The following is a 27,223-nucleotide window of genomic DNA, read 5'->3' as shown; positions in this document are numbered from 1 at the left end:
GGCCCTGTAGTAAGTTTGAAAACAGGGCAGTGTGAGTCCTCCAACTATGTTCTGCTTTTCCAAGCTTCTTTCAGTTTCTTGGGGCTCCTTATAAAGGGATTTTAGGATCAGCTCATCAATTTCTGCAAAAAAAAAAAAAAAAACTTGGTTTTTTAGAGATTGCATTGAATCTGCAGATCGCTTAGAGGAATATTGCCATCTTAACAATTTGAAGTCTTCTGATTCATAAACACGGAATGTCTTTCCGTTTATTTAGGTCTTTAACGTCTTCCAATGACATTTTGCAGTTTTCAGCATACAAATCTTCTATTTATTCCTAAGCATTTTTTTCTTTTTGATGCTATTATAAATGGAACTGTTTTCTTAATCTCATTTTTGCATTGTTCATTGCTAGTGTATAGCAACATGGTTGATTTTCAAATATTGATCTCATACTCTATAACCTTGCTGAAGGTTTATCAATTCTAATAGATGTTTCATGCATTCCTTAGAATTTTCATGTCATTTGCTAATAGAGACAGTTTTCTCTCGTCTGGACACTCTTTATTTATTTATTTTTTTCTTGCTCAGTTGCCCTGGCTGGAGCCTCCAGGAAATGATGAATAGCAGTGAGCAGAGCAGGTGCCCCTGATTTCTTCCTGATCTTAGAGGAGCAGCTTTTGGGGCCCATTCTGTTCTTAAAATTTAAAGATCTAGGCATGAGGATCATCCTTCAGAAAAATAAACAGATAAAAGGGAGAGTTTTGATATAATGTCTCTTGATTCTTTGAATTTTTTCTGAGTTACCTGTGCCAAAACTCTCACAGTGATATATTATCAAAAAGTTTTAAAAATTTGTCAGCTCATCATTCAATTGGGTCCTCTTTCATTCTGAAACAAGAAATTGGAAACACCTGATTTACACAGAGCTTGGTGTCCCAGTCTTTATAGATGGTACCAGGGCTGAACATGTGCCAGGAAAACTGGGAGTCTCTTCATGGGTCAAGTGGGAGATGGGTGGTCCTAGAAGGGGAGGCGGGAGAAGAAGCAACAATGCCAGTGAGGTTGCCTTGGAATCACCCATGCCGACCTATGCACCCCTAGGGATATGTGAACCTGCCTTGGAGACCCCTGGGGCACAGCATCACCCTCACAGGCCCACAGGCTTTGTCCCTTTTCTGCACGTTCAGACATAGGATCCTGTCATGCTCAGCTTCAAACCCGCAATCTTACAGCTATGGTCAAACACACAAGCACCCTAGTCAGGACAGCTGTGGAGGCCCTGAGGCCTGCCTCTTGACCCCTGCCCATACTCCCTTCTGTGTTACCCACATCGGGGTGCCACAGCAGCCATGCTCTCTCCCAGGCGACTTTTCCAACATCGCCATTGTAGATGGACCTTCCCTGCCAGTCCAGAGCTGCCTGCACCTGCCCCTCACTGGACCCCACAGTCTGAGATGGGGTCAGTCTTTGTGGGCCCCATTTTTGCAATCCTCATCCTCTCCAGATCCTTCTTATCTTTAGCTCTCAGCCCACAGGAACTACCTGGGGGGCAGCTCCTGGCCTCCAGAGCAGCTCCTAGTTTCCTGCCTCCAACCTCAATATCACTCTCCCGGGACAAAAGCTGAGCCCTGCAGGGTGATCTCAGGTCTGGTGTGGGGCCCCCTGCCATGCGCAGCAGGTTCACACAGCAGGCACATAGGGCAGTACCAAGGTTTGCTCTGGCACAGAATGGGTGCTTTATAAGGATGTGCTGAGTGAGTGACTGAAGGGCGAGCACATATGCCTGAGGGTGCCCACGTGGGCAGGTTTCCCTGGGGAGGGGGGCGTCTGAGCTGGATCTTAAAGCGTTTTCTCTCTTTCTTTAAAACATGTATACAGGGCTTTTGGAGCCGTGTGTTAAGTGTTTTACACACAGCAGTAAACTGAATCCTAGAACCCATCTCATGAGCCAGCACTATGGTTACAAGTTAAAGAAACTGAGGCACAAAGAAGGGGCTGGGCCAGGACTCCTAAGAATGTGCCAGCCTGTGGTGGAGGGGGTGGTGGTGTCTGTAGGGGCTCTCCAGGTGAGAACAGGTGCTGCAGGCGCCCAGGGCCTGCCCCAAGGAACAGACAAGTCACTAACTTCTGGGCTGGGGGCCCAGGGAGTTCCCCCTCTTCCTCTGCACTCCCTCACTTCCTTGAAAGCCTCTCGGGGGAACCAAGACTCCAGCAGGCCTCTGGGACCCTCGTGTGGCCTTGGTGTCCCAGTCCCTTTGCCCCCATATCCACCCTTCCAATGTCCACTCTCCCCTCTTGTCCTCTCTCCCCCGTGTCCACTCTCCCCCATGTTCTCCCCTTCATGTCCACTCCCACATGTCCATGCTCCTTCCTCTGCCCTTTGCCCCCTCTGCTCCCCCCTCCCCTGACCTGATCTCTGCCCCTCCCTCCCTCCTCCATTTTCAGCTGGATGAAAGTCATCTCAGCTCCCATACGCCCTCACCACTTCATCTAATGGGAAAGAGGAAGCCCTCTCTCCCCCATCGCTTGCCACGGGGCTGAGAAATGGCCGGATTCATTGTGGCGCAGAGCTGAATGGCCCAGGAGGAAGGAGCCTGCCAGGTGCCCCAGAGAGAGGCCAGCTCTGGGAGGCCATTGTGGAGGCCCCCGCCTGGCCACCGGGCCACACTCACAGTAATCAATCTGATTGGATTAGGGTCAGGGCGACCCTAATCGTGTCAGAGGTCACTCAGGCTTTGTGGCAAGGTCCGTGGGGTGCTTGACCACCCCTGCTGAGGCGGCCTAGTTGAACAAAGCTTAACACTGTCAGCTGAGCAGAGGGCCCCAGCCCCGTGTGGAGGTGTGCGAGTGTGTGCGTGTGGGGTGAGGATAAGAGGGAAAGAGCGTGTGCTCATGCCTCCTGCTTCCAGCTCACACACACACACAAACCACCATCTGCCTGGCCTGGGGCTGGGGGCTGGTGGACCCCTGAGAAGCTGCCACCGAGGAACATGGGGTTGGGAGACAGAGGTGAGCCCGGGCTCGGAAGAAGTCCCCTCCACCCTCACTTTCCACAGCAGCAGAACCATGGAACCTGCATTAGCCAGAAAGTATTTGAAGAATTTTGAGTGCATGAAGGCTGGCACACGATTGCGGCTTATCTGTCCCTCCAGGCAGGCCCCTGGACACCTGGAGCGCCTGCTTTCCCTGAGAGCTGCCCGACACCCACTCTTGACCCCCAGTGAGGTGAAGGGGTGGGGAGGCCAAAAGGCAGGGAAGGCAGGTCCCAGACCTCAGTGCCTTAGCAGACACTCCTGGAGGAAGCCGAGCCAGGGCCATGCCCCTAGGGAAGCACAGTGGGTGCAGCTGGTCCAAGGTCCAGGCCAGTGGGTTTGTGGGTGGCACATGACTTTGGGGGGACCTGGGTCTCAGCTGGGTGGGGCATTTGCAACTTACAGAAATGGAAGGGGCCATAAAGAGGTGAGTCAGGGGAGCAGGACCCTTGATGCCTCTCCCACTGGTGTCCCAGCACGTCAGCACGAACAGGTGGGGCATGGTCCCCAGCTTCATCATCAATGACCTCTAGAAACCGGACCTCAGCCTGTGTCCATCCACTAGTTTAGTGCCCTCGGTATAGTGCTCTTGGCAGTGGCTTTCCCAGGCACCCCCAAGCCTGGGCTACCGTGGCTTCCCTAAAGAAGAGACTGGGGGAACCACTCAACCCTGCCTCTGATTCCAGCATATGTGCCTCCAAAACCCCCTGCGGGGGTCTCAGGACCTGGAGGACACAGGGCCTGCACATCTGCATTCCAGGTGGGGCATCCCCATTGGCAGAGGGAGCCTTGCTGCTGGTAGAAGTGGGCTGACTCTCACTGTGGGGTCTGCACTTGGACCTCACCCATTGGGCAGCTGAGCTGGGGACCCTAGCTGACCCCTCAAAGCACATCATGTCAGAGTCCTGGCTGGTTACCCTAGGGGCAGGGTCTGTGGGTGTCAATCAAGGTCTCCGCCAGTGTGTTCCGGGTGCCTGTTGCCTTCTCTGGCTCCCCAGACAGTGCTCATATCCCCTCGCAGCCCTCCGCCTGTGCCCTTGGACAGCCCTGGGACAAGCACCTATGTCTGCCTGCCTTCTTCCCCATTCTCCTTGGGGGTTGGGCTGGGGAGGATCAGGAGGGGGGACAGCATGGCCTGTCCCCTCCCCAGCAGAGCCCCTTCCCTTGGCCAGGCTCCAGGGGGTGGTCTGTCCACCTCCTTGTGTGTCCCGGCTTGATCTGCGGAGGGCCGGCGTGCAGGCACGGGGCCGGGGCAGGACAGCCAGGACGGCACAAGCCACAGGGCTCAGGAGGGGTCAGAGAGAAGAAGGGGCCCTTGAGGGAACCGGCATCCCTGAATCCAGGTTGCAACCCCTGACCCTCATCGGAAAGTGTTTCGGTTCACGGTGGTTGGGGAGCTCTGACTGTCTCTGCGGCCTCCCCCGTATATCATTAACTCTCCCCAGTTGGGGGTGTGTGTAAAGGGGCCAGGAGAGACCCCGGCGACACCCTGCCGCGCCCGGCTCAGAAAACAATATCCCCACGACGACGACAAGATTAAGCACAAGAGAAAAGTGAAAATGCTGCTGGCGATTCACACGCCCTCGGGAGTGCTGTGTTAAAGCGTGTGAATAGCGAGCTCCCCTCGCGCCCCAGGCCCCTGGGCTGCGCATACCTCCCGGTTGCTATGACTGGCTTGCTATGGCCTAATCGCCGACGAGGGGGGAAATTCATATAAAATATCGAGAGCCATTGTGGGCCTAACGCGGCGTGACAGTGGCTCACAAAGCCAGATTCATTAGCCCCAGCAGGTAATCAGGACGCCGGCCGTGCTGGCGGCCGGGCGGTGTCAGGGGCCGCAGCTATAGCGGGGCGCAAGCTGCATTCCGCTCTCAGGTGGCTCCATCCTTTGTGCAGGACGGGCCAACGGGATTACCAAATGCCATTGCCCATTGCGACACCCCCTCCTGGCCGCCCCGCTAGCTCTGAGACCAAGGAAGGTGGGCTGTGTGGGAAGGGAGCAAACTGCCGGCTAGGGGCTCAGGCCAGTCTCCCATCTCTTCTTCCCTCATGTCGGGGCATTGGTAGGAGGAAGAGATGCCAACCTCTGAATGCTCTAAAAGTGCCCTTGAGGCCTTCGTGGGCCAGGGAGACAGACACAGAGCATTTGCTGACCTCTCTGCACTTGCACAGGCACTGCAGGACTTGCTTGTCTTTTGGGGGGTGGCCATCCCTGGACCTGCCTCTCTGCATCCTCCCCCTCTTACAGCCTCTCACCTGCCAGGTGTGCAGTGGCCCAGGCCTGGCCCAAGGAGGCTGAGTGGTGCCTGAGAGGGAGCCACAGTCACTGCCCTTGAGTGTGTGCTAAGGATGCGGCATGAGTGAGGGCACTGAGTTCTCTCCGTGTCCTGCCAGTGATGCTCTGTGGGCAGGTAGGAGCAGAGAGGGTCCCCACAGAGGCTCCCATGGAGGCTCAGTGCCCACAGGAACCATTTGCCCTGACCTGGCCTCTCTGTAGTCCTGTCCAACTGTGAACACCGGCAGCTGCCACAAAGCACTCCTTACCTGGAACGCCAGGGAAGACTCACAGAGGGCCCCCATCTGAGTGGGGACAAGCCTGTAGGATGGGGGATTCCCCTCACATACCTGGCGAGAGAGAAGCTTCCCTGCAGGGCAGTAGAGTGGTGGGGCTGGGGTCCAGGACTCCCCACCCTGGGCAGGTGATTAGCCATGGTCCTGACAGTGGGGAGGGGGTCTCCATGGAGACAAGGGAGCCTGCCTTAGGGCTGCACCCTCTCCGCTGACCAACCCCCAGCACCAAGGCAGGGAGTCTGACCCAAAAGTCAACACTGCCCAGGGGAGTAGTGGAGCCCCAGGTCTCCAGGGGCCACGGGGCAGGCATGCCCAGGAGAGAGAGGGCTATCCCTCAGGCCAGAACTCAGCCAGGAGGAGGCTTTGACAGGCAGGTCCTACAGTTCCCAAGGAGGAGGTCACACCCCACCCTGCCCCAGGCTGAATCCCCACCCAGCCACTAGATGATAGCAGCCAGGCCCCAGTGACCCAGGGCCTCACTTCACATACGAGCCAGGCCAGAGATGCACAGCCCACTGCAGGAGCCCGGAGCAGGGGCAGTATGTGAGACCCTCCGTGTGAGCCACCTCCACGTCCCTCTAATGGGGGGGAGTGTGTCAGAGACACCCTTGCCACGGTAAACTCCTCCCCTCTCCCTGCAGAATCCTGTCCTGGGACCTCCCTCCCAAACACCTCCTGAGTCTGGCCAACTTCCAGAGGACGGGGCTTAGGAATCTGAGACCATAATGGAGGCTGAGTTCAGCTCAGGGATGCATCAGAATCACCAGAGGATTGCTTACAGACACAGATGCTCCCCACCCGGAACGGTGGGCCTGGGTCCACTGGTAGGTCTGCAGTGACCACTACTGGGGCACCTGGTTACCTGCAGAGCTTCTCAGAGGGTCCACTGGGTGGACTCCACAGACGGAACACCCAGGAGCTTGATCTCATTGGTCAGTGGTCGAATTTGAACCACAATCCCCTCCCAGGAACTTCCACTGCCAGGGGTCACACTCTATCCTCCGAAAAGCGCTCCAGCGCCCCCTCAGGCCCACGGGCCTATCCCAGGAGCCCTCGGCCATCCCCTCCTTCTCATCTGGTATCAGGCCTCCGTAGCGTTCCCCTTCCAGGAGAGGACAGATGGACCTCTCCTCACTCCATGTGGCTGTGAAGTATGGGGCCCGGCAGGGCAGGTGGGCCCTTCACCTCCTGAAAGCTGCAACTACTGAAACAGCCTGGTGGTCATGGGATCCACTGCTGGGGGGTGCAGGAGCATCTCCTGCGACCCCTGTCTGGGCTCAGTACTCACTGTCGGGCAGCCTGTGACCGGGGCTGACCCATTTTGAGCCTTCACACATCATTGGGACTGAGAGGGCCTTCAGGGCCCATGGTGGTGGCTCAGCAGAGAGGAGCCCTCTCTTTCTGTCCGGACCAGTCCTCTCAGCAGTTATAAAAAGATGCGCAGGGCCCAGGGCAGGGAGGCCTCTGGGCAGTGCTTTCCTATCAATCCCTGATAAAAGGGTCTTCTGGGTAATCTCCCAGAGGGAAAATCAGCTCTGGGACAGAGCCTGCAGCCTTCTTGTCCACTTAGAACACAGTCAGTGCTCAATAAGTAGTTGCCAACCACCAGCTTCATGGTGAAATGTGAAAGGCGAGGCCCTTGGAATAATTTTTTTGAACTTTCTTCAGCATATAGGACTTTGGGACTGTATCCCTTTTTAATGTTAAAAGGTCCTTTTCTGAAATTATGAGAGTCATTTCTTATGTGTCTTATTCTCTCAAAAAAGTAACAACATTTTGCAGTCCTATTTCAGTCCCCAAGTAATTTCTAGTACTTGCCAAGCCTATGAAATCCAAATCTGGAGACAGGATTTGTTAAAATCCCTCTAGTTCTAAAGTTCTGAGACCCAGGGAAGTGAAGTAACTGCCAAAGCCCATCTCACATGTGACACTCAACCCTCGTGCCCAGGGCTGGGCTGGCCTCAGTGATGATGCAGCCCTGCCAGGTGACTCCCCCTGCCCTCCCCCAGACTCCCAGCTCTTGCCATATAGTCCTCCTTCACCTGCCCCAGACTCTACCTCTACCCTTCCATCCCTCCACAGTTCATCCACCCTTCCATCAATCTATCATCCAGCCAACATCCACCCACTATCCTCTGTCCACCACCACACATCCATCCATCCACTCACCCATCCGCCCACTCTCCACCATCCACCCGTTCATTCATCCATTCACCCATCCACCATCCATCCATTCAGCCACCCATCCATCCCAGGCCTGCCCCAGAGCTCACATTGCCAAGCCTACTGTGTGTCCTTGTTCCCCTTACTCTCTTCATCATAAACTGTAAGCTCCCAAAGGCAGGTGACTCAGCACAGCCCAAAGCAAGGAACCTGACTTGCAATAGCAGGGCCTCCCACTAAAGGAATGCAAGGATTCCTCTGGTTCACCCTCCTCCTTCCCAGTGCAGGGATTCCCTCCACCTAACAGTGGGTCATCCAGTTTATGCTTGATTACCGCAAGAACAGGTAGCTCCTTCAACCTTTCAGAAAGCCTGGGTTGTTAGACATTTCATCAGATAGAGCAGCAATCCACTTTCTTGCAGACTTCTTACCTTGGTTCTTGAGAATGGGCACCCTGCATCTTACTTATTTTATATTCCTAGTGTATGGCTCATTATAGACTCTCAGGTCCTGGGAGGGTGGATGGATGGATGGATGGATGGTAGAAGAATAAATGAATGGATGGGTGGATTGTAGATGGATGGATGGCTAGATGGTAGAAGAATGAAAGGAAGGGTATATCACTGATACTTTGCATGAACGCAATAAATAATTGCTAATGAGACAACATCAAGTTTCTGGGGAAGATGGTTTTCTCGATGGAAGACGCTTGTCTTACAGAAAGACTTTGTTACAAGATTCCCTTTCTTCTTCCTTTTCCCAAGCCCTAACTGCAGTGTGGGATAAGAGTCCTGGGCTGGAACAGAGCAGGACTGAGATAGCTCAAAACACTCATGCAGGCTCTATCGCAGCAACTTGGTAAATTGACAAAATTGGTCCTTAAGCACCCCCCTCTCGTAGCCCGTGTCCCCTCCTCCTCTCTTGACCTGTCATAGCCCATTCAAAAGAAGACATTTTGCTGGTGACAGAGGTATTTCCAGTCTCATCTCCAAGATGCAATTCTCTTCCCACAGGCAGGATGGTTCTCTCTCCCCCTCCCTAGCTGCCTGTGTTGTATAATCTCTGACAAGGCTGCTGTCTGTGGCTAAAAACTTTGCTGTAACTGGGGCAGCTGCTGGGCTTCAGACCCTGGTCTGAGTCCTGATTGTGCCTGCCCCACCCATGACCTTAGGGGAGCCCTGTCCCCCTTCCTCTGTAAACTCAGGCTACTCCAGCCAGTCAGTCATGACCTTCTTGGTTCAAACCCCTGTGGAAATCTGATAAAAGCAATCTATCCAGAAAAACACATGAGTTTTCAGACATGCCCTGGAATTCCAGCTCATGATTTTGTCAGGGTTAAGAACCCCCTAAAGTCTGCCCATGGATTCCTGGGTTAAAAGCCCCACCACTGTGGGATGTCATCTGGGCATTCAGGGGGTCTTCCTTCTGCACAGTCTCAGGATGTGTTTTAACTTTTTCTTTGGAAATAGTTGTATACTTACAGAAATACTGCAGGAGTCCAGATCTCTTCCTAGGCCTCCCCAGTGCTGACATCACACAAACCCAGCTAGATCCATCAAAACTAAGATCCATCACTACTAACTAAACTCCAGACTTTACCCAGATTTCACCCAGTTTTCCACCAATGTCCCGTATCTGTCCAGGGTCCCATCCCAAGTCCCTAAGCCCAGACCAGCCCTGCCCTTCATGCCCTTGAGACTGGGAGGAGCTTGGTTAGGCCTTTGGGTTTGGTTTGTTCAACGTTTCCTGATAATTAGATGCAAGTTACGATTCTTTGGTTAGAATGTCTCAAAGGAGGTGGAATGTCCTGGTGGGGGCCTCGTCTTAGGAGGCACGTGGCATCCATCCGTCTTCTGTCCCATTGCTGGTGACCGCAACCCCTATTTCTCTGGTAAGGCGGGGTCTGTCAGATTTCTCCAATGCAGAGTTTCAGTTTTTCCCTTTGTGATTGATCTGTATCTCGGGGAACTACTTAAAGACCTGTGTCTTCCATTTGAAAGGGGACTTTCTTTGCCAGAATGGACCACCTCAAGTTTTTCTGGCTCGTGGTCTTCGTAAAGGCTTCTTTTCCTCATGAGCAATTTAAAGGCCGGCTCCAGGGTGTCCTTGGCCCTCGGGGCTTTATTTGTGAGGAGGCCCTCTTTTCATTTAGCGGAAGCGGAAATTGAGGCCCCCAAAGGAAAGAGAAGTGTGCAGGGTCACACAGCTAGTTGGTGACAGAGCAGGGCAGGAATGAGTTCTTTTTCCTCCAAGTTCAAGGGGGAACACCCCTCCCAACCCCCGCACACCCTTCCCCTCAAGTGTGTCTGGCAGCCCTGGACTGTTTACCTGAGCTCGATAAGCAGAGATCTCCGAGCCCCGTTCAGGGCAGAGCAAAGCCCCAGGCCTGCTTTCTCTCCCCTTATCTCAGAAGCTAGAGAAGGGGAGGTAAGGAGGGGCTAGAGGAGGGGGCAGAGCAGAGGCAGAGACAGAGGCAGGATCCTCCTATAGGAGCTAGCCCTGGGCCCTCAGGGGGCAGAGTCAGAGGGAGTTGGGGGAGCATATTCAAGGCTTGGAGAATCTGAGCCTTGAGAAGGGCCACCAGAGACGATGCCGTGGAGGAGGCGCCAGCTTGTGTGCAGTGGGTTCCAGGAATGCCCAGGACATACTGGCTCTACCCTGCCCTGGGAGGGGTGGTAAGGAACCCCCAGGCCACCAGCTCACAGCCCCTAACCCAGGGTCATTGCCTGGGCAGGAGGGCAGATACCACACCAGGGCCCTGGAAGGGTGAGAATCAGGATCTGAGCCCACCCTCTAAGGAGTTGGAGGTGGGGGACAACCTGAGTCCTTGAAAAGACAGAATAAGGGCAGGGGTTCTTCTGAGTGGAGGGACGAGAAGGAAAGGGGTCTGTGTCCATGCAGTTGTTTGTTCGTGGTGCTTTGAGTCAGCAGAAGGTAGCTCTAGGCTGGTCTGTAACTAATCAGTTGTATTATAAAAGGAAAATGGGGCAGGGGCTTCAAGTGTCCTGAGGAGGCAGCTGCCTGGCTGACATTTGGGAAAAGGAGCAGTGAGGGGAGCTGTCTTGAATTCATTCAAGGACAAGCTGAATAGAGAGGGGCAGAGAGCCAGGTCCCATGGGGTAGTCCTGCCCAGGTGGGCTCAGACCCTCCTGGACTCCCTGCCCCAGCCCAGGGCCCGTGCCCTCTCCTCTGACCAGGCTCTCACTCCCCAACAACCATCTGTGGGATGGGCTGGGACTCCAGGTTAGAAACAAAAGGTGAACAGGACACAGCCCCCAGCTCAGGGAGCTTTCAGGCAGAACGGATGTAAGAGGGTGCTCCTGAAGCACCTGGGGAGCCCGAGGGCTCCAGGGCCAGGTGTGGACCGAACCCAGACTGCAGGGTCAGGACCCTGGTCTGTGCCTCAAAGAGCAGGGATGGGGACATGACAGATGCACATGAGCAGAGAAGCAGTTGGAAAGAACCCAAGGGAAGGATGAGGGCTGAGTGTGGCTGGAGGCCAGGGAGTGGTGGACGGGGCTGAGAGGGCAGGAGGTGGGGCAGAGTCAGCCTGTGTGTGAGCCAAGCAAGGACACAGTGGCAAGAACTGGAGAAGGGCTGGGCAGAGCCAGATGGGCACTGGACAAAACGCTCCTCCTACAGTATGTGTGAGTGTGTGTATGGGCATGTGCGTGCATACCTGTGTAAGAGTGTGTGCCTACGTGTGTGTCTGTGGATGTGTGTGCATACATATATTGGTGAGAGAGTGAGAGAGAGAGAGTGTGTGTGTGTGTGTGTGTGTGTGTGTGTTACGTGTGTGTGGATGGGTGGGGGAAGCTGGAAGCTGGAGGTGCCTGTCCCAACTAGGAACCCCTTCTGGTGCAACTGGGAGATACTGCGGGCTGGACTCATGGTGAAGAGCCAGGAGAGGCAGGATGGGTCAGGGCCATTTCGGGAGGCCAGAGCAGCCTTCAGACTTGGGCAGTCCCCAACCAAGCTGTCAGTGGGAGGCTGACAGAGAAGAAATGGGGAGTCCCTTTCTGGGTTTGTGGCTGGGTGCTTACCACCTGGGAGTTTCCAGAAAGCAGCAAGAGTCCAGGCCTGCTCTGGGCAAAACATGGGGGGTACACAGGTTGGCCAGGGCCTGCAGAGGACCATCCAGAACTGTTGGCAAATCCACAGAAAGAGTCACCAAAAGCAGGGTGGGGCCTGACAGCTATCGGGAGGCTCGTGCAGAGGGCACTTCCTCAGACACATCTCACACTGTGTGTTCTTGGTATAGGAGTGAATGTGCTCTTGTCAGTGGCAGGTGTGTGTGGATGTGTATGAAGATGTGTGGAAGAGTGTGTGCACATTGCTGGCTGGAACTCTATCTTACCATTTTCCTGCCCCTGCCACCTGAGCTTTGGGACACACGTGCTCAGATGCAAACCTGGGAGCAGGCGAGACCACGCAGCTGGAGGAAGTGTGGGGAGCAACACAAAACTTCTACTCACTCCCCAGGGTGAAACCCACCTGTCCCTCCCCCTGCCAGGACAAATGCCTCCAGGGCACTGATGTGGGGTGAGGAGACAGCAGCCCCCTTTGATAACTCTCCTGTAGCCATTTGGAGCCCTAGCAGTGTCCAGGCCTGCAGTGGGGCATCTGCCCACGAGGAGCCCAGGGACACAGCAGGGCACACACCCCTTGTCTGGCACAGAAGGTCCTAGTTGGTCCTGTTCCTACATCTCTCCTGTTCACTCCACAGCCCATAGCATTCATTTTAGCCTAGGATTTTAAAATTCCTGCTAATCAGCAGGTAAGCTCCACGAGGGCCTCTTGCTCCCTGACGTTTCTCCAGCAGGGCTTGGCAAACAGCAGCTACTCACACACACACATGTGGAATGGCGAGTCCAGGAGTGAGTCCTATCAGCTCACACGGGACCCAGGGCACCCCCAGGCCCTTGTCCTCCACCTGGAGTGGATCGTGGCTTGGCGCCCTTGAAGAAATGTTTACACACACTCAGGAGGCATGATGCATTCATTCATCCCGTCTGGGGAAGCCTGGCTGGAAGTCCAGCCTCTGCAAATTCCAGGCTGTCCCCCGCATGCCCTGTACTTCCCTCTGGTCCTGCCAGCCCAACCCCTCCCCACCTGAGGCCCTGCCCTTATGGGCCTCCCCATGCAGAATACCCCTGCCCCCTGCTTTTCCTCTGTCGATTTCCTGCCTGTCCTTTGAGACCAGCTCCTTTAGGCTTCTGTCTACCGGGGTCAGGCTAGGCCTCCCACACCCAGGGACCCCCTGCAGCTGGCCTCGCCAAGGCAGGCCTCCCTTGACTCCCTCACATGCCTGTCTCACCCAGTTCGGCCCCACCGGCTTTTCCTTCCCAAGCTCCAGCCATCACCCACTGGCATTCTGAAAACCAACGCCACATCCCCTGACTCATTTTCTCCATGTGCAGAAAGAGAAGGCTGCATGCAGGCGGCAGCTCCAATACCGGGTCAGAGACAGCCTGGATGAGGTTCCTGGCAGGCATTCAGTTCCAGACCCAAGCACATGGGGCCAGCAGGAGGCGAGGTGCCAATGGAGGCACTGATCTTCGGAAGGTTCCAGAAGAGGCAGCCCTTCATCTGGGCCTCTCAGTACCTGGTGTCTGGAGTGGAAGAGGGGAAGGGTGTGCAGGCAGAAAAAGAGGCACAAGTGGGCAGCATGTGGACCAGGAGCCATGCCCTGGGCAGGGCTGTGGGAAGCCTCCAACCAGGACATCTGGGCACGGGGGCTCCACCAAGGGTTGGTGGGACACTAGAAGGACCCTTTTTGTATGCCTTTTAATCAATCCGCATGGTTGCTTTGAGATTCATCCATGCTCTTTCCTGGTATGCTAAATAGAATTCCATTTCATGGATGTGCCACAATTTTTAATTGAAATATAATTGACATATTATATTAGTTTAGGTGTACAGCATAATGATTCAATGTTTGTATATATTGTGAAACGATCACAACAATAAGTTTAGTTTAACATCTATTACCCCACACAGTTACAAGATATTTTCTTATGATGAGAACTTTTAAGATCTACGCTCTTAACTTTCTAATATACAATATTATTAACTCTAGTCACCATCTGTACATCACATACCCACGACTTATTTATTTTATGCCACAATTTTTCATCCATTCACCTGTTGATGGACATTTTGGAGCTGCCAGTTTGGGGCTATTACAAATAACGCTGCAGTGACATTTGCTTCCTGGTCTTTGCAGGGACACAGGTTTCCTCCAGGGTAAATACCTCAGAGGTGAATGACCAGGTCATAGGGTAGGTGTATGTTTTCAACAAGCTGCCAAATCCATTTCCAAGGGGCAGCACCAGTTTCCTTCCAGCCAGCAGTGTACAGCGTTCTGATTTCTCCACATCCTCACCAGCACTGGTTATGACCTGACTTTCTGATTTCAGCCGTCATTGCTGTTCTCCATGACAAGTTATGTCCAGCATCTTGCCTTGGGCTCCTTAGCCCTCCGTATACTTTCTTTGGGGAAGCTCTCCCTCCTCCTTGGGTCCTCCCTCGGCTACGCGCGCTCCTGTCCCACCGCAGCCCTGCCTCCCCGACTCCCATTACTGTACCGCGGTTACCGTGCTGCGAGTCTAGCACCGCACGCCCACTGTGAGTACCCAGGACCCAGCCCGGGAAGAGGCAGCCACGCCCCCACGCCAGTCCCACCACCTCAGCCCTGCCGGGTCCTGCCAACCACGTCGCCTCTTTCCGCAGCCACCCGGGAGTCCGCCTTTGTGCACGCCATCGCTTCCGCCGGCGTAGCCTTCGCTGTGACACGCTCGTGCGCCGAGGGCTCCGCTGCCATCTGCGGCTGCAGCAGCCGCCACCAGGGCTCGCCCGGTGAGGGCTGGAAGTGGGGCGGCTGCAGTGAGGACATCGAGTTCGGAGGGATGGTGTCCCGGGAGTTCGCAGACGCGCGGGAGAACCGACCAGACGCTCGCTCCGCCATGAACCGCCACAACAATGAGGCTGGGCGCCAGGTACGCCCGCGGCCCCCGCCCCCATCCTGGGTTGTGGACCCGAGAGCCCTGAGACCACACCCCTGAGGGTCCCTGGGAAATAGAAAATTTCTGAGCAGGGTATGTGCCCTGGTCCCTTGAGGAGTATGGCATGGTGTAGGCAGGGTGGTGGGCTGTGGGAGGGATGTATGTATATGGTGGCCAGGCTGGGGGTCTGCTCACCTCCTGCCCAGCGGTGTCTGAAACACAGGGCTGTCCAGTTGCTCCACGAGGTCTAGGGCATTCCCACAGTATGGCAGGTCCACCTGTGCAGCTGGGGTCACAAGGAAGGAGGGATGGGAGAAAGGCCCGCCCTGCAGGAGCTCCTGCACATCCAGGGAGGGAGACAGCCAGGCTGCTACACCACAGTGTGGTAAGTTCTATGATGAAGAAATGCACGCACACAAGGTGATCTGGACATAGTGGAGAGGTCAGACCCGGGCTGGATTCTCAAAAAAGACTTCTCGCAGAGGTGGTGAGTGGAGCCAAGCAGAATAATTGGCAGTTATCTAGGTGAAGGGAAACCAGGAGAGCCTCTGGGTAGCTCAGAGGTGAAAGAATGCATGTGAGTTAGTCCAGGTAGAATATGGAGAACAGAGGAAGAAAAAGATTTGGGGGATGGAAAGGCTGGCAGAGACCAAGCTGTACAGGGCTTTGTGAGCCCTTCTGAAAAGGGGGCTTAGTGAACCTAGCCAGAGGTTCAGTGGGGCACTGCTGATAGGAAGTGATACGTGTAGGGACTGAAAAGTGTTCGTCAGAGTTGGCCCTGGCCTTGGCCAGTGGAACCAGGGCACTGCAGAGAGCTGAAGAGTGAACACTTAACTTCTGGCAACAGGGAACTAGGTGACTCCCATTAATCTTCCGGCTAAAGACAGGTACAAATGTAGGATGAAGTGTAAAAAGTACCCTTTAAAAGCATAGAATACTCACCTGTATAAGTTACCTGATTTATCACAGGGAAGATAGTGCTGCAGAGGGGGAAGTGGTCTTTTCAATAAGTGGTGCTCAGTCAATTGGATAACAATGTGGAAAAAAATTAGTCTTGACCCCTACCTCACATCATATAAAAAATCAATTTCCCATTTCCAAATGGGAAAGATAAAACAAAGAATGTTTTAGAAGAAAACATAGAAGAACACCTCTGTGACCTTGGAGTAGGCAAAGATTTCCTAAACAGGCCAAAGAAGCACTCACGATGAAAGAAAAATGTAATAATGTGGACTATATTAAAATTTATAAAAAGGCACCGCCGTGAAACTGAAAAGGCGATCCACACAGAAGGAGACGTTCACAATATATACACACAACAAGTATATGAAAGTTATAGTATAAAAAGAACAAAAAGACTAATAACCCAATAGAAAAGTTGGCTGAAAAATGGAAAGCCACTTCACAGAAGAAAATCTAGAAATGTCCAATAAATATGTGAAAAGGTGATCAATATCATTAGTCATCAAGGAGATGCTGTTAGAATATATGCCCTGGAGAGGGGAGAGTATAACAACTGGAACAGAGCATGGTGGGAGTTCCTGAGGAGCTGGTGTCCTGAGGCTGGTAATTCATGAAATTTTGTCATATTCCATGCTTATGATATGTAAACTTTTGCATGTATATTGCACTTCCATAAAATAATTGTTAGGTGTCAAATAACTAACCATATAGTGAGGAATTAGCAGTCCAAAGTCCAGGAGAAGACAAGACTCTGAACCTGGTGCCTGGGGCAGCTTTTGTCCAGGGATCATTTGCTGGTCTGGGAAAAAAGTGCATATGCTGAGCTGCATTTCCAGCAGCCTCACAGAGCTAAAAGGGGCCCACCAAAGGTGCTATGTCTAGGAAAAAAACTCCTTGGTTTAGGCTGGGATCCCGAGGAGTAAAGGAAAATCAGAAGTAGACAAGCCCTTATGCACATGTACAGGCTAGTAAAATCTCTAGACTGAATGGATTAAGGTGATCCCAAATTGCTGGTATCCCCATGTACCTGGAGAAAGCAGATAAATCCTCTTTGGAGGATGATAACCTTATGCTAGGCTGAAATTTTTTACTACAAACAACTTTTCAAACACAATGTTCAACACATAATCAAAGATAACCTGTTAAATGAGTGATAGTCAGCAAAACAAAACAAAACAACAACAACAACAAAAAAAAACAGAAACAAGACTCAAATACTGGAATCATTAGACATAGATTATGAGAAAAAATATGCTTACTTATGTTCACAAAGCTAAAATGTAAGATTTGGGAAAGAATCCCATAGAAATTGTAGACCTGAAGAATGAATGGGAGTTTCCAGTTAAAGATGACAAACAAAATACAAATATTTTCCTCTGCATTCTCCTAGAACTGCACTAAAATGACAATGAATTAATTTTAAGATACATAAATAGACTATTGAGAACATGGAAAACAGAAAAGGTGACAATGGCAACAAAAATTTGAAAGCAAAAAGCAGATAGATGAATACTCACTATCTTAGTACACTCAAGAAAGCTGAATCTTAAGCCAGTAGAGAACTCTGAGAATCAACCAAGGAATTTCTAGTATCAGATATCTTGAGAAGTTGAGATAGATATTGGGCTGGAAACAGAAAGACTGGTCATTTGCTGGTCTGGGGAAAAAGTGTGTATGCTGAGCTGCATTTTCATTTTAAAGTCTATTTTAAAAGCACTTTTTAATGTACCAGCTCTTCTATCCAACATCTTGCATCCAGACAGCACCCCTCCATCACCATGGCCGAAGTCTGGAGGCTTATTCCCTAAAAAGGGTAAAGCAGAAGGTGTCTGGACTGCTGAGGGTGAGGCTGCCCAAGTGAAAGTAGTCTGGCTACATACACTTTTGTCTTCCTAATGTCCTAGTGCCACAGTGAAGCTTGATTATGCTCTAGGCAGGAAAATGGAAGATTCTCCCCTGAGAATCAGACCATCCCAAGAGAAGAAACTTGAAGATTTTGAGGTGGGGGTTCCCCCAAAAGCAACGTGGCCAGATCACTCTACAGTGAGGGCCCAAGTAGATGAGTCCCTCCCATGTACAGGAGGCTCCAATAAGATTTTTGGCGCCCCACTTTCAAATATGAGCAGGCAGCCAAGGATCACTGAACATCTGAGGAAGGCCTCCAGCAACCACAAAGGTAAAGACCAAAATAAAGAAAAAAGAAACCCAGACTTATGGGAAAGAGACATTATAAAGGGATGAAAACTTCAAAAAACCATCAGTATCCCCAGAGAGATAAAACACTGAATCCATAAAATTGGAACAGGATGTTAATTTAAAAGAACATTCAGGGGAAAAAAGAAGCTCTTAGAGATTAAAAATAGGACAGCAAAAACAAAACTCTCAGCAGAAAGGTTGGAAGATAGTTGAGACTCGCTTCCCACAAAGTAGAGAAAAAAAGACAAGGAGATGGAAAATAGGAAAGAATAGAAAATATGGAGGATCTGTCCAAGAAAGACAATGATGAACATGAAGATGAGGAATTTGGTAAAGAAATAAGACAAGAAGGTTCCCAGGGCTGAAGAGCAGAAGTTCAGACAAAACAGGCCCCATAAGTGATTAGCACAAGAAAGGGGAAGACCCACATCAAAATTTGCTGTGAAATCCACAGCCTATGACACAGAAAAGCCTTCCAAGCTTCCCAGAAAACGCTTTGGTTTCATGCAAAGGATCAGGAATCAAAATGTCATCAGAATTTCTAAGAACAACAGTGAAAGCTAGAATAAAATAGAGTAATGCTTTCAGAATCCTGAGAGGGGGAAATATTTTAAGCCAAGACTTTTATACCCAGCTAAATCATCTTTTCAACTTTAAGTAGAAAAGATTTGTTTTCAGACATGCACGTTTCACAAAATTTACCAGAAGGCCTTTGAAAAAGATGTCTCCAAGAAGATGAAATCCATAGATCAGCTGGTGTGTTTGAAAGTCTTGAAGAGAATATTTATAGACAACGAAAGGAGTTAGTGAGACTGAACCTGTGATGAGTACATTAAAAACAGCAACAACACGGGGCTTCCCTGGTGGCGCAGTGGTTGGGAGTCCGCCTGCCGATGCAGGGGACATGGGTTTGTGCCCCAGTCCGGGAGGATCCCACGTGCCGCGGAGCGGCTGCGCCCGTGGGCCATGGCCGCTGGGCCTGCGAGTCCGGAGCCTGTGCTCCGCAACGGGAGAGGCCACAACGGTGAGAGGCCCGCATACCGCAAAAACAAAACAAAACAAACAAACAAAAAAAAAAACCAGCAACAACAAAACGTTTTGTAGAAAAGGAAAAGCTATCATGGCACGTGGCTCAACTAAGTATGACATTTACCACAGCCCCAATACTGTCAGCACTAAATTTTGATCTAACTGGAATTATGCTACAGATTTTAGTGTAGGCAGGGGGCTGGGAAAAGTGTGCATCAGAGTTGTGGAGTGAGGTCCCATGGAACCTCCATGGTGAGAGGTCCATAGACAATGCCAAACACTGAAAAATCAAGAAGTAGCAAGACAAGCATCTTATCAGAGGTGTAGAGGTACAAGGTGCTGCCTCAAGTGGTCAGGAAAGTGCTGTGAATGAGAGTGTGGGGGCAAAACTCCTGTTTTTCTTAATAGGTCTTAGGAACTCTTGGACCTTTCAAAGTATGTGCATATATAACTTTGATCAAGAGTAGAACTAAAACAAGAGACTGAGGAGGCAGAGATGGGAAGTGGCAGCTCCTCTCTGGAAAAGCTTGGTCACAAAAGAGAAGAGAATGGAGATTAGACAGAACTGGACTGCGGTGGGGGAATGTAATTTACAGATGCTCCTAAAAAAGTGCCAGTATGAGAGGGAAGGGTTGAAGAAAGAGCAGGCAGAGGGGGACAGGGTAGAGGCAGCATCTGGACACAGAGCCCACATGAAGCCTTAGATTTATCAATTTCTAGTAGCCACATTTTAAAAGGAAACAGGTGAAATTTGCTTTAATAATGAATTTTATTTAACCCAATATAGCCAACATGTTATTGCAATAATGCAATCAATATTAAAATTTTGAATGAGATATTTTACATCCTCTTCTTTTACGAAGTCTGGGGACTTAGTATGACCCAGCATGTGGTTTGCACTTAACAGCACTTCTCAATTTGGACCACCAGCCGCATCTCAGGACCTCACATGTGGCCAGTGCCCATGCTAGTGGCCAGTTCAGCCTTAGTTCTGATTATGCCACAGGACCTTTCACCCCCAGCCCCACTCCTTCCCCCAAAGAGAGAAGGGAAGACAACCTGACGTTGGGATGCCCACAGGAGAAACACATACAATCCTCAGCAACTCCCCTACAATCTGATAAAACCAGCTTCCTGGGCCCTGAAGGTCCCCTGCTCAAGCCACTACCATTATCCGTGCTCAGGTCAGCCCCTAGCCTTGCCACCCATCCCATGTACATCTCCTCTAGACGGAGGTCTTGGGTTTCCCCAGTCACAATGAACGACTTCCCTCCTACACCCCGGCACTTACATATCACATGTTACAGCCGCTTCTTTCCTTCACTCAACATAGATGGCCTAGAAGTAGACCCAGCCCAGGAGGGGGTCTCCCAGGCCCTGCCCTCCAGGGATCTTGGGTCTACCAGGGGAGCCACATGGCACAAGAACCTGTAGCACCACACGGAAGGGTGGTGCTGGAAGAGGGCACCTGCTCCACCCGGGAGTCCCGGAGCTTTATGGAGCAGATGGGGGGACTGGGTTTGCCAGGTGAGTGGAGGGGGACTACAGGCAAGGAGTACAGCCACCCTACGTGGGAGGTGGGGAGACTGAGGGCCTGCCCTGACACCCCTGCTTGCACGCTCCTGCAGGCCATCGCCAGCCACATGCACCTCAAGTGCAAGTGCCATGGGCTCTCGGGCAGCTGTGAGGTGAAGACCTGCTGGTGGTCGCAGCCCGACTTCCGTGCCATTGGTGACTTCCTCAAGGACAAGTATGACAGCGCCTCGGAGATGGTGGTGGAGAAGCACCGCGAGTCGCGCGGCTGGGTGGAGACCCTGCGGCCACGCTACACCTACTTCAAGGTGCCCACAGAGCGCGACCTGGTCTACTACGAGGCCTCGCCCAACTTCTGCGAGCCCAACCCCGAGACGGGATCCTTCGGCACGCGCGACCGCACCTGCAACGTGAGCTCGCATGGCATAGATGGCTGCGACCTGCTGTGCTGCGGTCGCGGCCACAACGCGCGCACCGAGCGGCGCAGGGAGAAGTGCCACTGCGTTTTCCACTGGTGCTGCTACGTGAGCTGCCAGGAGTGCGCGCGCATCTACGACGTGCACACCTGCAAGTAGTGGGCGCCGCACCGGGCTGGGGGTCCTCCCGGTGGCGGCGGGGGGGACTCCTCCATGGATGGGGCGGGGCTCTGGGATGGAGCTCCTGGAGGGTGGCGGGGTCCTCCGTGGTAGGACAGGGGTGAGGCTCATGAGTGGGATGGAGTTCTTCCTGACAGGTGTGGGGCCCTTCCTGGGGTGAAACTCGAGGGATGGGGCTCCTGGAGGGTGGCGGGGTCCTCTCTGGGGGCGGGGCTCCAGGGGTGGGGATTTAGCCTGCCATTACCTTCCTCCGAAGACCACATGTTTCCCTCCACCTGACCTCGTCGTGTAGAGCAGTATCTCCTGGCAGAATGAGCTGTGGAGAACCTGTGGGGGGCATCTTGTCCCCTTACCCTTCCCACTAAGGTATGAGGCCCATCCTACAACGATTCAGGTGCCTGGAGGCCTGTGGCACTCCTTCCTCAGTCTGATACCTGCCAACGCTCTCAACCAGGAACCCTATCAGGGAGAGCCTTTGCTGTGCAGAACCGCAAGAACCACCTGGGCTTGGGTGAAGGAGACAGGGCCTGACGGCAGTAGGCTGAGAAAGAGCCTAGAACACGAGGCCTGGCTCTGTCCTGGCTGCCCTGTGCTGGGCATCAGACACCCAGGCCCCAGCAAGGTGCCACTCAGCCTGGTCTGCTGTGCCTTCTACTTTGCAGCTGACAGAAACTCCTGCGCCTGGCTCTCCTGTCTCCCTGTCTTCACATTCCCACTTGCACCCCATCGCATCCACAGAAGAGGAGCAAAGCCTGCTGTTCCAGTCTTGCTGTTGCCTCCCTCTTGGCCTAGCACCTCTCTCCACCTCCCTCATTCACAGCCCCTTGTAAGCGGAAGGCAAGATGGGAGCCACTGGCCTGTACTGCTGTCCAGGTCGTACTCAGCTCCATACCCTGCCTTGGAGGCTCACTTTGGGTTGGGTTGTTTGGGAGATTGGGAGTCGGGGGGTGATCCCACACTGGTGCTACAGACAGAGGACCCAAAGACCCCAGAGGACTGGTCTCCTTCCCAGCCCCTCATAGCCAGGATGGACCCCCAGGTCCTGCTGCTGTGGCTATGGTACATCAGACCTACCCGCCACTGGCCACTGTTGTGGAGCCTCTGGTTGGCCGCTTGACTTGGCTCTGCTCACGTCTGACTCATCCATCCTGTCTGGGAATGAGCGAGACTGATGGACCTCTCAACCAATGCCCACAGGGGCTTCCTGCCAGGTGCTGCCATGCCAAGACCTCTCCTCCTCAGCCTCTGCCACTGTGAAATGTTGCCCAGCCCCCTGTCCCCGAGGCCCTACCCTCCAGGCAGGGGGAAGAGACAGTTGGGGCGGGGGGTGGGGAGGACAAGCTGCACGGCTCGCTAGGGATATGACCTTCCTCTGCCTTGAATTTTGCATTTTTGGTTTTAATTTTATTTCCAATGCTGCTATATCCACCATACATAGGAACTAGACAAACAGATGTGTTATTGTTGTTTTCTTTTTCTTTCTATGAAAGAAATTATTTTAGTCATAGCTTGTGAGTTTCAAACTATGGGGAAAGTAAAAACAAACAAACAAAAAACAAAAACGAAAAGAAGAAACAACCAAACAAACCTGTGGATTGTGCTGGATTTTTGGTGGTGGGTCAGCAAGGCATGGGGCCTGGATTGGTTGTGACCCTCTGGGAGGGGCCACGATGGGAGGTGGGGTGGGCATGCTTAGCTCAGAGACTCCTGGGGCCTCTGCAATAGCCTCCAGAGCCAGAATTCCAGGGGAAGGAAGAAGGATGGCCACTCCAAAGAAAGGAGGAAGCAGCCAGTGGTCTTGAAGTCTGGGGCGGGGTAGACTAGAGACCAGGGCAGAAGACCCCAATGGAAGTGCAGAGAAAGGGAAAAGGAGGCCTGCCTGTTGCAGGGGATGTACAGTGCAGTGAGCAGGGGACCATGGCAGCCCCAGGGGGGAGACCCCATGCAAGTCAGTGGTGCAGCAGGACATCCACCAAGTCAGCTGAAAGCCACTTCCCCAGACATCCACAACATGCTTCATTCAGTTGACATTTGAGCACCAGCTACGTGGCCATGCTCCCTGGGCTTGGGGACATGGCCCCTGTGTGGGGTCCCCTTCTCAGCCCACCAGGGGTATTCTAAGAGCCCAGTCTGGTTGGGAGGACGGACATGTTCCCTCAATTTGAGGCTCACCAGCCTGAAGCCTGGGAATCAGGCAGCCGCTTCTCTCTGAGCCTGGCCTCCTTCTACCTCCTGCAAAAGCCACTTTAGAAGTCCAGCTCATGCAGCTGGAATCCAGTTGGGAGGTCATGAGGGACATCCCTCACTGGCAGAGAGCTGCTGCATGAACCCAAGAACTCCCAGGGGCTCCCTCCTGCCTCTGTCCATCCTCAGGTCAGAGGCTAGAGCTGACACTGGACCCCTGGCCTCCCCTCCACCATAGGGCATAGCTCAGGAATGCAAGTCTTGGCAGAGGTCGGCAGTCTCTCAATGTATGGTTGGCCAAATCCTGGCATCATGCTCAGAACCTTGGGATGGGGATCTTTCCGAGGCAGACAGGGAGAGCCTCAAGGACAAACGAGGCATTCTGTTGGCAGAAGCCTCACGTTGTCCCTCCATGGCTATTGCCTACATCCATCCATCCAGGGTATTTGGGGTATGCAGAGCTGGGTGGGCCTCTGAAAACTTAGGCTGCAGGAGCCAGGGGGTGAAGGAGTGGCTTTCTCAAGGCCACACCTTCATCTCTCCAAGCCAGGAGCAGGGTCCTTGCTTCTCTCTGCGTCCTTCCATGCCCCTCTCCCCACTACTACTACCACCTCTGAACGCTGCCCTGATATCCAGCCAGACCCACAAGGAGGGAGAAAGCTGAGGAGGCAGGGGTGGAGGGACAGGCTAGGACAGGTGGGGGCCGGGGGGAGATGATGCTGGAGCTGAGGGGAGGAGGCCTAGCCCCACCCACTCAAAGGTCGGGCCCAGCATAGCCACCCTGCATGAGCCATATGCTGGAAGGGAGGGGGCTGGGAACAGACAGGAGCCTCGTAATTGGGAGGCCCGTGCCTGCTGAAAGCAGAGGGAGGGAAGTCCAATTCAGCTGGCTCCGTGGCTAGACATCAGGGCCACATGGTGTCCTTGAGAGTAGGGAATGAAGGGCCACCCTCTGCCAACAGAGAGTCATGGCTGGCTGGGCAGGGGTCCTGGACAGGGCTGTGCAGACCCATCGTGGGCAAGAATGTCCACTCCACACAGAGCCCTGCACTGGGAGAGAGTTGTGGTAGAGTGTGGGGAGCTGCCTGATGGATGGAGTGGGAACCCATCAAGGGAGGGAGGGAGGAGAGAAGGAAACATGGCTTCATCCCTCAAGACAGGACTCAGGGAACACCAACCCCACCACTTTACTGGCCACAGTGGTCTTTGCTGGAGGCTCCAAGCTACTGAAGACAGAGCCAGAAGAGGCCCAGTGAGGCTAAGGGACTAGAGACAGACGCAGGGCTCTGGACCCCAAAGCCCCTGCTTTCACACTCCAAATCACGCATCAGCTTCCCGGGCTGGCACACCAACGTCCCACCCCAAGCCCATGGCCTTGTTGGCTCGGGGCTCACTGCTCCGCCACCACCAGGCCTATTTCAGGCCAGGTCACCCACTGTTCCGGGACTGTAGCTGACCACCAGCAATTCCCAAATGGGGCCCCAAGGGGTTGGCTGGGTCCAGACAGACTGCAGGCAGACACTCTATAAAGAGGGAGACAGTGATTAAGCACACAGGACAGTGTCCGAGACTGGAGTGCAGGTGGCCAATCTCACCCACGGGTGTGAGTCACCAGCCGGGAGGACCCGCAAGCCCTCACAGCCCACCAGGCAGTAGAGCCAGGTCAGACACTCCACACAGGGGTTCAGCCCTGGAGGTGGGGGGTGACAGGTGCCCCACTCGAGCTGCCTATGGGCCACATCCACAGTGCACAGACAATACAAATGGTGCGGCACCTCTAAGTTAGGGTACGGGCAGGAGTTGCCCTAATTGGTACCTGCTGGGAACCAGGTGCCAGGGGCTCCTCAGATGAAAGGGTAGGGGAGACAGGTTGGGCAGGGGGTGGAGGCATAGCCACAAGGTCACAAGGGTGAGATGCCAAGAGAGGAAGCAGGGACAGAGCCGGGCCTCCTAAGGGAGCAGAGCCCAGATACCCAGAAACAAGAAAGGAGCTTCCCTGGGAGCTGATGCAGAGGTAGGTTCTGCCTACCTGGTCTCAGCTCTCTACCAGGTGAGGCACCAGGCTCCCACTACCCATCGCCACGGCTCCAGGACAGAGAGGGGCAGAACCCCACCAGAAGAGGCCCATAGATCCACAGGACAGGCCCCAGTAAATGGGCGAGGGGAGCTAGCAAGAGCCTGTGTGAATGAGGAGGCAGAACTCTCAACTCTCTGCTGGCCAGGAGCAAGCCCCACCCGGGGCCTCAGTTTCCCTCTAGTGCCAGAGGAAGTGGGATGAGGGGGCTCCCCAGGGCCTCTCTGCTCCTGCCTTTTGCTGATGTGGGATCTATCCGGAGCCCCCTCTAGAGCCCAGCTGGCCCCCCTCACCCGCCAAGATCAGCATGTCCCCATGAACCCTGGCCCAGCCCCTCAGCCCCTGCCCTTTACCCTCAACTCAGAGGGAGGGCAGAACACAGGGCAGCCTGCCTGGGCCTCAGAAGCACCTCTCCAGGGAGTTTACAGCCCCTCCCGCCAGCCCTGAAGAAGGAGGAAATGGGCCTGGTGGGCCTGTTCACAGGTAGTTGAGATAGGAGAGGAATAACCATATTAAAGGCCCGGAGGTAGTAGGGCCTCACCCCACCAGGGCCCCCCTTGGCCCAGCCCCCTGCAAATCTCACACCCCCAGGGCAGCAGCTTTGAAGTTCTGGAGGGTGTGTGTCCAGCCCCCTCCTCCTGGGGCCCCCACAGGCCCTCCCCTCCCCCCTCCTCCCCATACTCCCACTTTCTGGGTCCTAGGACCTCAGTTTCCACACACTTCAAGAAAGCTCTGAAGCATCCCATCCCCCCACCCCTATGCTGGGCCAGAACCTCCAGGGCTGGGACCCCCAGAGCAACAGGTGCAGGGCCAGCTCTGGATCACCAAGCCTGGTACAAAGGGCTGAGGACCCCTGGCCAGGTTCCCTGGTCCCACACAGTGATGGCCCACACTACCTACAGCAGAGCCTGGGCTGGATGGGCTTTAAGGTCCTGCTGGCTGGGCCTTTGCCCCTGTCCTGAGGGTCTGGTCTGGGGGACATGACACAGCCCATCCTGGGGTCTGGCCTGATGGCCTGGGGTTGCCCCAATCCCTCAGCTTTCCCCTTCAGGGGCCTACCCCCACTCCAGCCCCCTGTCCCTCCCCAAGCTGCTTGGCCCTTTTGCCTGTGACTCATTTCCCTGTTAGAAACCTGTGTCCCTTCGTGAAACCCTCTGGTTGGGACACCCAAGGACAAGGCATCCTGGCAGTCAGCAGCTTCCTCTCCAGCAGCTCCTTGGCCTCCTGGCCTGAGCAGGAACGGGACACCTTACCCGCCCACACTGCCCTCCAGCCTCCAGCCTCAAGTCCAGCTTCAGTCTGGACTGAACAGACTGAAGCTGGACTTGAGGCTTGAAGTTGTCCCTGCAGGCAACCTCCCAGGGTGATGTCCAAGGCTTGGAGGAATGAGACAGCATCCCTGCAGGGGTGGGAGTGCTGCCAGCCCTTCTGTTCATAGGCACTGACAGGTAAACTGAGACCTACTGGGTGAGGTCTCTCTCCCCAGTGTGAGTTTATGAAGGCAAAACTACCCCCATTTTCTCCCGCCCTCTCCCACCATAGAGTAGGGGGACGGGAAGCAGCTAACAGAGGGTACTCCCACCTGCCACACCCCTCACCCCCCCTTACTCCCTCACCTTGGCCCCAGAGACTTGGGTGATGGCCCCTTCTGTATCTTCTGGGTCATCTGCGAGGGCTCCCAAGAGGAGGTGAGCATGTTGTGCTGTTTCTATGGCTCTGACATCCTCAGTCTGGGCCCCTCAGGCATCCTATACTACTGAGAAGTCCATCCCTACAGAGGCCAGGACGAAGGGGGTGCCCAGGGCACTGGGGAGGGCCCCAGCCTGGGAGCCACCACTGCCTGGCCTGGCAGCTGGGACAGAAGCTAGTCAGAAGGTGCTAATTGATGTTTAGATC

The 27,223-nt window shown here is 53.8% G+C and overlaps 1 protein-coding gene across 1 annotated transcript in view; it reads left to right on the top strand.

Annotated features, from left to right (window-relative positions):
* Positions 1-21,120, top strand: part of WNT3A (Wnt family member 3A) — a 47,017-nt gene extending 25,897 nt beyond the window's left edge. The window contains exons 3-4 of the mRNA XM_032628329.1: positions 14,481-14,746; positions 20,569-21,120. Coding sequence (XP_032484220.1) covers positions 14,481-14,746; positions 20,569-21,048 — 746 coding nt within the window. The 3' untranslated portion in view covers positions 21,049-21,120. The remainder of the gene's footprint in view (positions 1-14,480; positions 14,747-20,568) is intronic.
* The last annotated feature ends 6,103 nt before the right edge of the window (positions 21,121-27,223 follow it).

Source organism: Phocoena sinus, chromosome 3, assembly GCF_008692025.1.
Source record: "Phocoena sinus isolate mPhoSin1 chromosome 3, mPhoSin1.pri, whole genome shotgun sequence".
NCBI lineage: Eukaryota > Metazoa > Chordata > Mammalia > Artiodactyla > Phocoenidae > Phocoena > Phocoena sinus.
Note: the sequence above shows the minus strand (reverse complement) of the source record. Positions and strands in the feature narration are given on the sequence as shown.